The 14,173-nt window shown below is 41.7% G+C and overlaps 1 protein-coding gene across 4 annotated transcripts in view; it reads right to left on the bottom strand.

Annotated features, from left to right (window-relative positions):
- Positions 1–13,667, bottom strand: part of DNAJC13 (DnaJ heat shock protein family (Hsp40) member C13) — a 53,770-nt gene extending 40,103 nt beyond the window's left edge. For 2 of the 4 annotated variants that reach the window (XM_032180717.1, XM_032180720.1), the window contains exons 1-6: positions 13,492–13,667; positions 7,120–7,200; positions 2,649–2,724; positions 1,998–2,147; positions 1,613–1,654; positions 316–516 (exon numbers count right to left, since the gene is read on the bottom strand). In XM_032180717.1, the coding sequence (XP_032036608.1) occupies positions 316–516; positions 1,613–1,654; positions 1,998–2,147; positions 2,649–2,724; positions 7,120–7,187 (537 nt within the window). In that variant the 5' untranslated portion in view covers positions 7,188–7,200; positions 13,492–13,667. Of the gene's footprint in view, positions 1–315; positions 517–1,612; positions 1,655–1,997; positions 2,148–2,648; positions 2,725–7,119; positions 7,201–13,157; positions 13,255–13,300; positions 13,324–13,491 lie in introns of those variants that run through there. The other 2 variants (XM_032180719.1, XM_032180718.1) reach the window with 2 other exon arrangements.
- Positions 13,668–14,173: the final 506 nt, after the last annotated feature.

Genomic DNA, 14,173 nt, shown 5'->3' with positions numbered 1-14,173 from the left:
CTACTTTCATAACTTTGTGAACTGTCAGCAAATCCCATGTCCACGCTCAATGTATGTTTGCTACCCAAATATAAACAGTATATTTTATACTTCATAGTTTTACATGCAATTAGAAAAAGCACACACTGTTCTCAAATGTTTTAACTCGTTTCTCATTAGTATGAGAAAGAGGATTTAAAACCTGCCTGCAAGCCAAGCACCCACAGCTGCATCCTGAAGGTGCACGTACTTTATGCTCAAATTACACTGAAGTTTCATTACCAAATATGCAGCTATAAACATCCCAACACCACCCCAAGATATTTTAATACTTACCAATCTACTAAATCCTCCATAGAGGATACAGAAGCCTCCCTGATAGCCAGCAATATCAACAAAGCCTTCAATGTTTCTATAGTCATAGGAGCACAGGACTTTATTTGTTGCAGGATCAATTTGGTCCACACCTCCGGGAGTCACTTCTAGAATCACAGGTTTCCTCGTATCACTCCAGTGATGTTTGTAACAGTTGTACCTCTGCAGTGAGAGCTACTTTTAGACATCATGCACATGCCTCTACTACACAGCAATTCTTTTCCAATCTAGTAGGCAGCATGGGTGTAAAGTTCAAGAAGTCATACCACTTCCCTCAGTGCTCTTATCTACATTGGTAACACTACGAATCAAAGGAAAGTAGCTACCTACTGGCAAGGAAGTCACAATACTCAACAATTAAACACCACATTTTGAAAGGAAGATAGCAATTCCAAGACAGGGATTCCAAGAAGCAAGTTTCTTTTACTCCAGAAAGCAGCCTAGTCACAGAGTACGTGCATCTGTGGTTAGATATAAGGAAATATCTGTTGCACAAGACACTGTTACTCAGCCAGTTAAGATTCACTGAAGGAAACCTTACTACTATAGTGCAAGCTTTTTATCTTCATACTCCATTACAAATACAGATTTACTAAAGCCAGCAAAATTAAGGTCCTTTGTGAACTGCAGTAAGACAAAAAGAACCTCCATATTCCAGCAAAGTTAATCTGCTCATCACTGAGGATTTACTGTGCAATGCAAGTTACAGAAGATATCACTTCAAGTATCTTGTGCTTGTAAAAAACAAGTACCAGGTCCAGCTCTGTGTACTGCCTTGCTTATTACCACATTACTGAGATTCATTAAATAGCAGTCTTGTCTTTAATCTAACCTAAAGAAATCCTCCCACGAAACAATATTCTCACACCAAGCATTCAAGATGTTATGCAGAAAACTACTTGCAGTTCAAAAGTAAAATGCTGGAAACTGTAAACATTGAATAGTGAATCGTAGCTTAACGTCTTTCTTTCCTCCAAGTAAGAGCTCCATGTGGCAAAGCTCTTTATTTCAGGAATAATATTCATTACATGTACCAGCAAGAAGCTAAGGGCAAGTGAAGAGAACTCAAGTACTCTACCATTCATGGGATTCTTGCTTTTGAAGAAATTCCAAATTCTCTCAAAGACAATTCAGATCCAAATTTAGAGGAGTTAATAGCACACATAGCACTACTCAACTTAAGACATAACTTAACACTGTAGAAGTCTTCAGATCATTTCATTAAATAGTACATGATCCAGACAAGGCAGATACTTACCCGTCCTGTGATTTTTCCTTCCGAGAAGTCTGTCCTGAACCTCTGTTTAAAAAAAAAAACAAAAAAAACAACATGAATGAATACAAACATCATAGCCCATCTATCCAGAAAATCTAAATATAGGCTAGCACTGTTTTAAGTGACTTGAACTAAGCCTCACTGAAGACTCACCATTTCGCTTGTTTAATATATCCAGTATTTTTACCTTTACTTAATACCTGAGAATCACACACACCAGTTGCTGCAGCAGACACTAGATCAACACAAGAGCTCAAAAGATAACTTGCTTCTCTACTTTTTAATGTAAGGAAAGAAAGCATAGTATACTACAAGTCTTTATGATTTTGAAGTACTTATTGCTTGTTTGAAGACAAAAAAAACTTACTAGTGCCTCTGTAAGGAGTTCTGTTCTGTGCTCTGTGGAAAACTTCAGAGTTTCAGACTTTTTTCCACTTCCTTTGCGAAAAGTTAGACTGAATTCTGTTCCTTGTCCTTTTCCAACAGGAGAAATACTACAGATGTCTCCATAAGGCCACTAGACAATTGAAAGTAATTAGGTTAAAATCAGTCATTTTAAAGCTACATCTCTACTCAAAACCCCTTAACACCTATAATAACCAAGAAAGTTGCTGTAATGAGACAAGAGCTGGCACGCTACACAACAGCTTTAGATTCCTATTTGATACTCTACAAAGTAAGTAAGTGTCCCGCCTCCCTTGAGGGACCAAGCCTTACAGTGATCAACTTTACCCCAGTTCATTCAGAACAGCACATCAAAAAGCAAGCTATTACTAACCACCTAATAAAGACAAATTGCCTAAATGTACAAAAACTGTTGGTTATTTGTAGATTCAGTGAAGGGAACAAGAGTTTTCTGTTATGCTTGTTTTTGTAGAAGCTGCTGTATCTTCTGGTTCTACTCAGATCTTGGCATTCTTGGCTACTAGAAGCTACCTAGTCTGACGTCATTCGCTCTGAATAGCGAACAGAAGCCAGAAATCAATTCTGAATAGCCACGTTCAAAAAGGGTATTTACCTGATTTGTAACTTCTAGAGTGTTGGGATTGTATGTAGTGATGGCATGGGTTCCAACTGAAAAGACTCTCTTATACCTAGAATATAGAGGAGTGTGTTAGTTTACCCAGAAATCAAGTAAAATTGTTAGTTCGGTTTACCCTTAAAATATGCTAAGATATTCTGTTCTATATACCCAGAAAGGGGATATACAAGTTAAACACTACTCAACGTATTTCCTGATCACTGCAGCTAGAGCTCAATATGCAGCTAGTCACTGTACATCAGTGTACAAGCACATTAATGATTGACTGTCATAGTGCATAAAGAACAGCTGTAGCAAGACAGTCATTTGCATTTCAGGCACATCAGAAACAAGGAGCATGAGCTAAAGCCAAGTAGTTTGTATATATAAACCCAAAAGGGAAGCTTTACCATGGTTTCATTCCCTAGACATGATCTGCGCTGTCTCCTGAACCAACTCTTTATATAGAGACTACTTTCAAATTTCTGAAACAAAGTTTTGCAACGTAAGTTATCAGAATTTGAAACAAGTTATTACTAATGCTTTGCTGATCGTACAAACTTCTTTTAGGATAGCTCTGTCTAGAAGTAGTCCTATGGAGAAAGCCAAGCCAAACCAGAGCTGATTCCATTAACTGTTCTCTGATCAAAGAAACAGGACCTGAGCATGGATACCTTTCTTGAACCAAATAACAATACTTTGGCTAGCTGTCCATATTAAAATTGAATCAAAGCAGCTAATTTAGTTCTTGGTAAACTGAGGTTTACCCGGAACAGAGTAGGATCAATGAAACAGCTAACTACTCTGGATCTGTGCCATACTAGACACTGCATCGAGGAGCAGATCCTTTCTTCTCTCTTTCCCAGTGTTCTTGTGCTACAGTCCCCTCTTCTCTCTTGCTTGCCAGGTCTGTAGCACAAGCCATCACTTCTGCATAAGATCAGGCTAAGGATTTCTACTAGGGCTGCAAAAAAAGCAATAGCTTGCATGACCTTCAGATAAATTACTGCAGTTAATGAAGGAGTAGCTCTGAAGATCTGTTAATTGACCTATCCTTCCTTTTCTCATATTAGCAAGGTCAAGTGTATCTGCTTGACACAGTCCATCTCACAAACCTCACTCCCTACCATTTTCAGCAATTTTATTTCAAATAAACTGGTGAGTTCAAATCACTGCTGGCCCAAAGGAGTTCATCTAGCAATTCAAGCAAATGCTTATTTCGTTCAAAGCTTAGAAAACCTGCAATATTGAACAGCCACCTTAAAGATTTATCTATTTGAAAAACCCACTTGTTTTCCCATATAGTTGAATTTTTCTTATTTAGGATGTTATGATACCATTTAAGAAGCAGGTCAAAAGAAGTCATAGCGATGAAGCAGAACATTTGAAGTTACCCTGGCTAATAACTCTACTATATTCAGTCTGTCAATGAATGTTCCAGTTCTTCAAATACAATCAAATCCTCTAAATCTGACTGTTCCTGCTTTTGTTGCACAATTTAGGTTTTCTGTCTATTACAGGATTTGCAAATAAAGCTTGTTTATGCTCTTCTTAAAAACTTATCACAAGCAATAAAGCGCTGTTTAAGGTTTTATTTGCTCACTTAAACTTAAGTGCTTCACAGTGCTTTGCGGCAGAAGACAGATCTGAGGTGATCGCATGTGTCTGAAGACCAGCTAACAAACATGACAGCTTCTTCCTTCCCTCCCCACCCCCTCAGGCTCATGCCTATATTTCAAGATGTAGGAAGCATATTTATTATCCAGCATTCCTAACGTGTGCTGTGACAAACAAACAGATTTGTCCATTTATCATTTACTTCCTCTCCCTAGAGAAATTCAGAAGAGCTCATTCTTGTTGCCTGAACAGAGGCAACTTAGAAGTCAGTTCCTACACAAAGCCTAAACTCACTCCTTGACCAGACCTTCACCTATAAATATTAATACATAAAAATACCCGGTATTTATACCTCCAGGCTTGGAAGATTTCATCATTAATTCCCTCTAACTACTCTGCAGTGCAGCCTAGACCAAGGCTGTTTTAAGAATAACATTTTGAAGCAAATATCCTTTCTTCCTATTAACTATTGCCTATTCACTACTTTCACAGAAGCACTGTTGAAGTCAGAAGTTATATTTATGTAAGGTAGCTTCATCCTGATTGATAAGTTATTTCATACCACTAACAACAGATCAACTCAAGCATCATCATCTGTACTGCTAGAAAATATTCCAACTGCCATGCAAACAGCTCCCATTCAAAGTGCCAAACCCTGTGAATACTCAGTGATTCAGGCCCATTCAGCACTACGTATTAAATTACTGCTTTCTTTCTTTTCCATGTTATCAATGGATGACACTATACAGAGCAGTAAAGTACTTCTCAAAAATTAGTTACAGATTGCATAAAAGATGTTAACATTGTGAGAACTGTGTGACTTCAGTGCTCAGAATAGTAGTATTCCACGTCTGCAACTATGAAGAGTGGATTTAAGCATTCAAAAATAAGCTGCTACTGCAACCTAACAAGCAGCAACTACTCACTAGTTAATTCTTCCCCTTTCGTTATGTGTAAGGAAAAAAAAAAAAAAAAAGAAAGGGCAGTGAGTTTTCTTCCTTACGAGGACACTACCAAGGTTTGAGATCATCTTACTGTAACTTCAATAGCTTGCATCATGTAGGAGCAGGATCTTTAATGGAAGGCACTGCGCAAGAGCCCTACTTTGAGCACTGTGTGCTCTTACACTAAATGGCTTGATTTGTACGCATGCCAAATTTACAGATATGCACAGAAGTGTCATGGGAAAAGACCATATCTTTTCTGCTGCAGGGATGAAAAGATTAAGAGGGAGAAATTCTAATGTTCTACCCCAACACAATGTTTTGTTGTTACTAAAGGAGAACAGTTTACTCCCACAGGGATCCAAGCGTGTGGATCTCAGGTAAGACTTGATTTACACAAGTACCAGAATTCTAGCAAGGTAAATATAAGTATTTATTACAAATCACTCTCAAGGACCTGTCTTGAAAGAAGAAAGATTTCACCCTGAGAGAGCCGCTCAGTCCACTGTGAACTTTGGACTATCCAGGACTTTAGCTTTTGCTTCAGAAAGGTAGAGAGCTCTGATTAGACACTGAAGCAATGTCACCATTCTTCAAAGCTCAATTGAGAAAGATTTGCAGCTGCCACAATGCAATCCCATCCTTCTTCCCAATATTCCTGCTCTTTCTTAGGAAGAATTCAGGAAGTATTATCATGAGAAGCTACGCCCTGGTTTCAGCTGGGATAGAGCTAGTTTTCTACGCTGTAGCTGGTATGGTGCTGTGTTTTGGATTTAGGATGAAAATAACATTGATAACACCCCAGTGTTTTGTTTGTTGCTGAAGGGTGCTTACACTGAGTCAAGGCTGTTCTGCTTCTCATGCTGCCCTGCCAGCAAGTACGCCCAGAGCACACAAAAACCTGGGATGGGACAGAATCAGGACAGCTGCCCCAAACTGACCAAACGGATACCTATCCCATACCATGATACCATGCTCAACAATAAAACTGAAGGGAGATGGCCAGGGGTGCTGCCATTGCCTGGGGACTGGCTGGGCCTTGGTTGCCTGGCAGTAAACAGTTGCGTTCTGCATCACTTTTTCTTCTTCCCCCTGCTTGTTAAACTGTCTTAGTAAACCAAGAATTTCTCACACTTTTACCTTTGTTGATTCTCTCCCCCATCTTGCTGTGGGGGGAACAAGCAAATGACTGCGTGGTGTCTAGCTATCCGCTGGGTGAAACCCACAAGAATTAAAAAAAAACGTTTTCAACTAGCTGGCCAAACAGATTCAGACATCACTCAGGTATTAGAACAAAACAGAACTTGTCCTTTCGAGGTGCAGACAATATACCTCCTCTGGCTGATGTTCAGGTAACAAGCAGAAAATCTCGATGTTCCACAGAGCTACTATGCACACAAGAAGGACGGTGGGCAAGGATACCAAAGAAATTCCTCTGCAGCTTCAAAAAGTACACTTAACAGCTGACTCCAAACATAGTATAACAGCAACCAGACGAGAGCTTAATGGGCAGTTTTATTAAGAGGTTCCTTAGCATTTTTAGACAGAAGCACCACTGAAGACTCATTTTTAGATCTAAGAGACCCCCAACTGGGATGAAGTGTATTTCTAGCAACAGAAGTCTTCAAATAGTCTCAGTTAGCAGTTTAACAGATAATCTATTACACAACATGTTAAGTATTACACTGAAGTATGGGAACATGTGCAAAGGCAGGCTGAGACTCAACGTTTAAAATCCAGATTGATTCTGCTGAGATACAGCCAGTTCAGAGTTAACAGGAGCCTTTAGTTCAGTTTTTACCTATGAATACAGGAACTACATAGATAAATCCAATAACAAAGAGGAGAAATATCACACACAACATTAGTAGAAAAAAGAAAAAAAAAAAAAAGGTTAAATTACTTACTTTCCCCTCCATGAATGTTTTGTTGTGTAGAAACAAGCAAGATCTCTGTTTTCTCTTATTATATTCATTTTGTGCAAAGACCTGGAAACAAGAAAGACATCCTGTTTATGCTCACAATTTTCGTTTACAACCAAAGTTCACTAGTCATCAATGTGCTTTAAGACACTCAAGTTGCTGCTCTGTCAATTCCACATAGATATTAAGAATGCTTGTTAGCAAACAATACATCAATTAAGTGCTTGATGAGTTGAACAGGGATTGCTTCCCCTCCATCTTGTTATACCAGTTGCTTTTTAAACAGCATAAGGGCACAATAAGTTGCTCCCTGACATTTGCTACCTTATTACAACCACACTTTTCCTGTACTTTTGCACACTCAATCACATTTTATGCCATCTCCAGAACATTCAATTCCTGGCAGTTCTTAAATACCAAGATGATTCCAGTAAAGTATCTTACATCTGTAACTAAACTAAGCCAGATTTCTATTGTCATTTTTTAAACAGTAAGGAGAAACTTGGAGGAAAAAAAAAAAAAAGAACAGTGTATTTTCCAGTCTGAAATGGAATTTGAAGTTGAGAAACTTATTAGCCAAACAGTGTGATTAAAGAGCCAAGTACCCTTTCTGTCCTGTAAAAGTTTAAGCAATTCCACCACTAACATCTTGACATGCTTATTTCACACATAAATGCCTACTCCCTGAACACAGAGGAATTTGGTGAAACTTGCCTACAACTGCTTAACTGTATCATTACTTTAGGAGCTGCTAAACACCTTCTATGATTGCAACTCCTGCACGCCATACACTTGGGAAGTCAGGCTTCCTTTTACTTCACTTTGCTTTTATTACACATTCCAGGCACTTCAGAGAGAAATCATTACTCTCAGTTTACTGCTACAGCATTAGTTTTATTTTTGAACATGTCAAAACACGATTCCCTGCTCGATTGCTCTGACTGGTACTACTACAGCAGCATCCTCAAAACATCACACTGTAGAAAAAGGCAAGAATTCACATCCGTTGCTTGCTTGAAGCAACGCTGAAGTAACTCAATCCCAGTCATGGTACTGCAGGAAACAGAGTACAAATCCAGCTACCTTTCCGCACTCAAATGATTCTACTTGCTCAGCAAAACGAAGCTTCCTCATTTTGAGATGGCTGACCTGCAACATTAGGTCACTGCTCATTTCTACTCTCTACAACTTAAGGCTGTTTTCTTTCTGAGCAAAGGCTGTAGCGGTTATGGAGTCATGAACGTGAAGAATGGATAGCCTGACTGAAATGAACGTGCAAATTCCTTCCCTCAGGTGAAGAGTCAGCACCATCACCACCAGCTAGTGAAGAGAACTTGTGGTATTGCCCCTGGGAAGAGACAAAAGCAGCATTCACATATTTCAGCGACTCAATCTGAGTCAAATTCTCCAGAGTTAATACCCAATTGACCTATAGCAAGCTAAATTCTCTAAACACTGCTTCAGGAGAAGTTAAGATGTTCGTTCAGCAGCACTGTTCCTGTTTTAAGAACTATGCTGTATTATTTTTTTCCATGAATAGCATCAAAACAGTACACTTAGTCCGAACTACACAGAGCGTGCTGTATCGTGGTATCCTTTAGACACAGCACTTGTGTTTTTATTGTTAGCTTTCAGAAGGAAGTGCCAGCCACAAGCTTCATACCTCCCTTTTCAACCTGTTTTCTTGACACTGACTGGTGTATCAGCAAGTAGAATATAAACTTAAAACTCCACTGAGCATGGGATTGTAAATTCTATTTATCTGTAAACTCCACAGTTTTCCCAGCACCAGCCTACTTGAAACGGCTCTGTTGTCTCCCAGACCTGAACACCACCTGCTTTACAGTAGGGAGGGGTGTTACCACACTTGCAGGGCAAACATCTAGCTTTTATTCTGCTCTGAGAAAAACTCATTTGTGAGTTCCTACCAGCACCTTCTATTCATTCTGCCACCAGCATCTAACTAGACTCAGGGTACCGATACATGAAGTATTGTACATGTACTGGAAGTGAGAAATCCACCTGACTTTTTAAGACTAAAAATATTAAAATCATTAAGCTTTGAGGCTTTACTCACTGTGCTACTGGACAGCAATTGGAGCCTTTTTTTTTTTTTCCTGCAGAAAGGCAAAATATGCCAAGATTTAGTGCACAAGAATTAATTGAGATATTTTCCTGCTGTTTAACAGAGAACAAGGCTAACAACAGCCTAGTGTTCTGAGCTGCTGTGTTAAAGTTCAGCAGTTATTTTGCAGTTGTCTACGGTTCCACAGTAAGGGCAAGTTTAATGTCAGCCTTTTAGATGCATGAAACACAAAAGTTACCTGCCTTTAGTCACACACGGTGATTTTAGTACCTGAAATAGCACAACCACTACCTTTGCAAAGCACATCAGGTTTTTATGAATAAAGATTAGCCATATTGACAGTGTAAGTGATAGAAACCCGCTTATCCATATTAAATCACCAAACGAAGAATATTCTTACTGTTATCTTCACCTCTTCCCCCTGCATCTAAAATAATCCCATTTTTCTGTCAAGTCAACTTTCTAAAAGTGAATGCTGCATTTCACTTTAAACAGCATCCAAGACACTAAGTCGCCAATTTTAATTATTTAGTGCCTGTGGCATCCAATAATAGAAAAATCAAAAATTCAAAAGTTGTTTTGAACATACTGTAGCACAGCTATCGGCTATCCCATACACGTAGCTCTCAATTTAATATGAAATGCTTAGTTCAGTTCTATTCCTACTGGACTAAAGGCAATAATAACTTTGAAAATAGTATTTTAAAAACATGGCTCATCTGTTTAAGGAAGAGAGCAGGTTGAACACGGGATATAGCCAAAACAACCTGAGGTTCCTGTAGGAAAAATGTAATCCATGACTTGGAACTTCATTTCTGAGCCTAGCGAATTCATTCCCCCAATACCTGATTAGCCAAAAAGCAAATTACAATACACGATACAGAAGTTCAGCAATATTTTTCTTTCTGGTTCTTTTAGCACTCTAAGTAGCAGTGGAACAGCTTTTGGGGAAGAGTTGAAACTGCATCTTCATGTTCTGCACATACCACAAATAGCAACCCTTAAAATTAAAGGGACTGAACTGCTGCCAGGACACCCCTGCCTCTGAGTTTAAGCTACATGAATAGGTGCATTACACAAGCTGCGTTCAACTTGCATGTAGTTTTCACTTCTCCAGCATTTCACATCCTTCAGACAGAATTACCATCTGGGAAACCGGAGTCTATTTCAGGAAACAGAGACAAGTCAATCTCAAACAAATACTTTCAGAGCTAGAAATGAAGCTGTAACTTTGCAGGCATCAAAGCGATAGGCATAGCTGTAATTACTCGAACTAAGGGATGCTTAAGCATAAAGTCAGGAGTTTGGCCATGGGTTCAAAGTTTAGTACAGAATTCAGCTGGCTTTCTTCCTGGCTACATTATCCCTACGCTATTAGGAAACTTCCATTTCTCTCCTAAATGAAGGTTTAACACCGATGCTAAGGTAGCACTGCAGGGCCCTCAAACAAGATTATTCTATTACACCATCATGCTTGGAGGGTAGAAGCGTTGATAAGATTATACATAAAGCTCAAGTGTGACTTTCCTGAGAGAGAGAGAAGACATACTAAGAGGATAAGAAACAGGGACCAATTGGACAGAAGCAAAAGCAAGGCACTGAGACAGAACGAGGTTTTGTCTATCTGTGGTTCTACATACATATTTTTTAGCTAGACGTTCCAGCATCAAACTCCTGTCACTTACACATCTGCTGAAGATTTTGGAGGCATTACTTATGCAGTTCTTCTGCACTGAAATGTTTTAGCCAACGTAGCAGTGAAAGAGGTAGATTAAACCTAGACAGCTAACTGGCAGTTTCACTTTCGGCCAGATTCTCGAAGAAACATTAAACTCTTCCCTTATAAAGACTCTGCTCTTAAAGTACTACAGCACAATAAGCTTTGAAAACCAAGATTTGTTCATCTCTTGTGCAGGGCCTCACAGCCCTCCTTGCAAGATAAGAAGGACATGAGACCCACACAAATCCTTAACAGATAATTAGCACAGTCTGCCACAGTCACAGCAGCATCGCTGCCTTTGCTAATCCTGGATGCAAGCAGGCTGAGAATGCCAGCCGTGCTACTACCAGAAACAACAGTGCTAACACTGGTGGCCATCCGCCAGCTGACTGCTCCCACTCCCTTGGGAGTAAGCAGATTATTCCTTACATGTTTTCTCTTTTCTGTCTATACTGGCTTTCTGATGAATCAATGAACTGACCTGATCCAGGAGCCAAACAGGTGAGTATGAGAAGAAGCATTTACTCACTGATGGATTTTAAAGAAGCGTTCCTTTCAGTCACAGTTCAGCCACCTCGCCATCTCTCTTCCGAATACAGTTCTATGTTAAGTATCATTAGTAAGGCTGGATAATCATGAAGGTTTATTTATTTATTTTTTATTTTTTGACTTGAGAACACTCTTTTCAGAAGCAAACTGAAAAGTGGAACAGTTGAATATTCAACACATCAAAGCACAGTTGAATGCCAGACGAAGAATTGTTTTATTGGGTCAGTAAGCTTCATTCACTGAGCTCTAAATGCAGGTTAAAAGAAAAGTTACTAGCTCACTCTGAGACAGATCTGACCTTTAAAACCAGTCTCCAGCATACCGCTTGAGACCTAGAAGTGCAATGATTCAGTCCCTCAGGACAACTGAGAGTTTGGAAACCGTGATGAATATCACATGACACCCAGAGGAGCAAGTAATACATATGAAATCATTTTAGAAATTTATTCCAGCAAGGCTAAAATGCAAGGTAAAGTTCCTGGAAAGTCTATGCAACAAGGGGACAGACACTCAGCTCTGAGTCTCCAAGCACTCAGAAATTTGTTTCAAGTGGAAGAACTGCCAGTAATAGCCAGAAATTACTGATTCTTTTCCATTAAGTGTTCTGGCACTTGACAGCCCATATCAGTCAGGAACTGGACCAAGACGCGGATCTATAAAATGAAGCTGGCTAGAGCCAAGCACTGTTTTTATAATACTGGGCTTGTTACTGTGAAATAAGCCACAGCAACTCCTACCTGAGTTCAAAGATGAAACTAGCACTCCCTTGGACAGCCTTCCTCCTTCTCTATAAATCTCCCTACAATCAAGTAGCCTGAGGAGGCAGCTCTTAACCAGCCAGAAGCAAAAGTTCTTTGAAATGAAGGCTTTAAGTTTAAAACACTGAATATTTTCTGAAATGCAGTATTTCTTAATCAGCACAAACTAATAGGAAACAAAGCAACTGTCTACTCAAATTTTATCTTCTCAGACACCACCACCAATCTATTCTGTGAGGAAAAGGAAAGAAGAAAAGGTAAAATATATCTCAGATGACCTTAACTTCAAAAGCAGCTACAGAGCAGAGAGTAGCTGCACTGCATTCACGGGAAGACTCCAAATAAACTTGTCTGCCTACGTTTTCCCAAGAAGCACGCTGAAACATTCCCACAGCTCAACATCACGAAGCTGAAAACAAACCAAAACCAAAACAAAAGCTGGAACTGTGGCACTGAGACAACATCTCCCCAGCGCTGAGCTCGCCCCACAGCGTGGGGCTGGCCATGGAGGCGGTGCAGCACCTGACAGCAGAACCTGCCCTGAAAGCCGCAGACAGAAAGCCATCTCGTATAACTACTCGTTCCAAATTTTAGAAACGAACAAGTAAATGAAAAGCAACCCAGGGAAGAAATTCAAGAATTGAGAGAAAATTAAGACCGTGAAGAGCTGATTTCCCAAGACGGACATTTAATCCTGCTCGTGCTCTGCAGGCACACTATTACCGCTCGAAAGATAAACAAATCTCATTTCTGTAAAAGCAAGCCTCCTCCGGATCTCTCCCACTCTTCGCAAATGCTTTTTTCCAGGGCGTTTCACACCGACAACGCTTCGATCCGAGGCCGTGGAAAGAAAGAGCAGGGCTGGCTCCTTCATGGCCACAGCGGCGCTCAGCCAGGCGAGAGCACACACCTGCCCCGCGGCTACAGGAGCTGCCTCAGGACCGGAGGGGCAGGGAATCGCCGGGCTGAGGCTGGAGGGACGCTCAGCCTCCCTCCTCCTGCTCCAAGGCACGGGAACAGACGCGTTTAGCAGCGGGCACCCCCGCTCCTCACCTCACGGGGGGCAAGGGGGCTTCGCTGCCCCTCCCCCGCCCCACACAGCCCCAACGGCCCCGCCCGGGGCTGGGGAAAGAGGGAGGGAGGGCGGCCGCCGCCGCCGCCTCCTCCTCCTCCTCCTCCTCCTCCTCCTCCTCCTCCTCCTTCTTCTTCTTCTCGCCCTCCCGTCCCCCGCCGCTAGGATTTACCTGGCCGGGGAGCCTGCGCTGCCCCAGCACCGCGCTTGACAGCGAGAAGGGGTGAAGGGCCGAGCCCTCGCCCTGCCCCGGCAGCCGCTCCGCTCCGCCCCGCTCAGAGCCTGGCTCTGGAGGCCGCCATCTTAGCTCCGGCGCCGAGACCGCCCTCCCGGCGCAGCCGCCGTCAGCCCGGGGCCCGTCACGGGACGCGGTCAGCTGATGGAGCCCGCTCCTCCTCCTCCTCCTCCTCCTCCTCTTGCTCCGTCCTGCCCCAGCCCTGCCCTGCTCGGCCAGGAGCAGGGGGAGGCGGCTGTCACAAGTGCCCGGCTCCTGAGGGCTCGCCCTGAGAGCACGGAGCGTTTCCAAGAGCCCGTTAGATGGGGCTGTGTTCGCGCTTTCCCAGAATCACAGACTCAGCTAGCTTGGAAGAGACCTCCGAGATCACCGAGCCCAACCTCTGACCTAACACTAACCAGTCCTCCACTAAACCACATCCCTGAGCTCTACATCTAAACGTCTTTTAAAGATCTCCAGAGATGGTGACTCCACCACTTCCCTGGGCAGCCCATTCCAATGCCCAACAACCCTTTCAGTAAAGAAGTTCTTCCTAATATCCCACCTAAGCCTCCCCTGGAGCAACTTTAGCCCATTCCCCCTCATCCTGTCACCAGGCACACGGGAGAAGCAAGCACCC

Source organism: Aythya fuligula, chromosome 2 (genome assembly GCF_009819795.1).
Source record: "Aythya fuligula isolate bAytFul2 chromosome 2, bAytFul2.pri, whole genome shotgun sequence".
Lineage (NCBI taxonomy): Eukaryota > Metazoa > Chordata > Aves > Anseriformes > Anatidae > Aythya > Aythya fuligula.
Note: the sequence above shows the minus strand (reverse complement) of the source record. Positions and strands in the feature narration are given on the sequence as shown.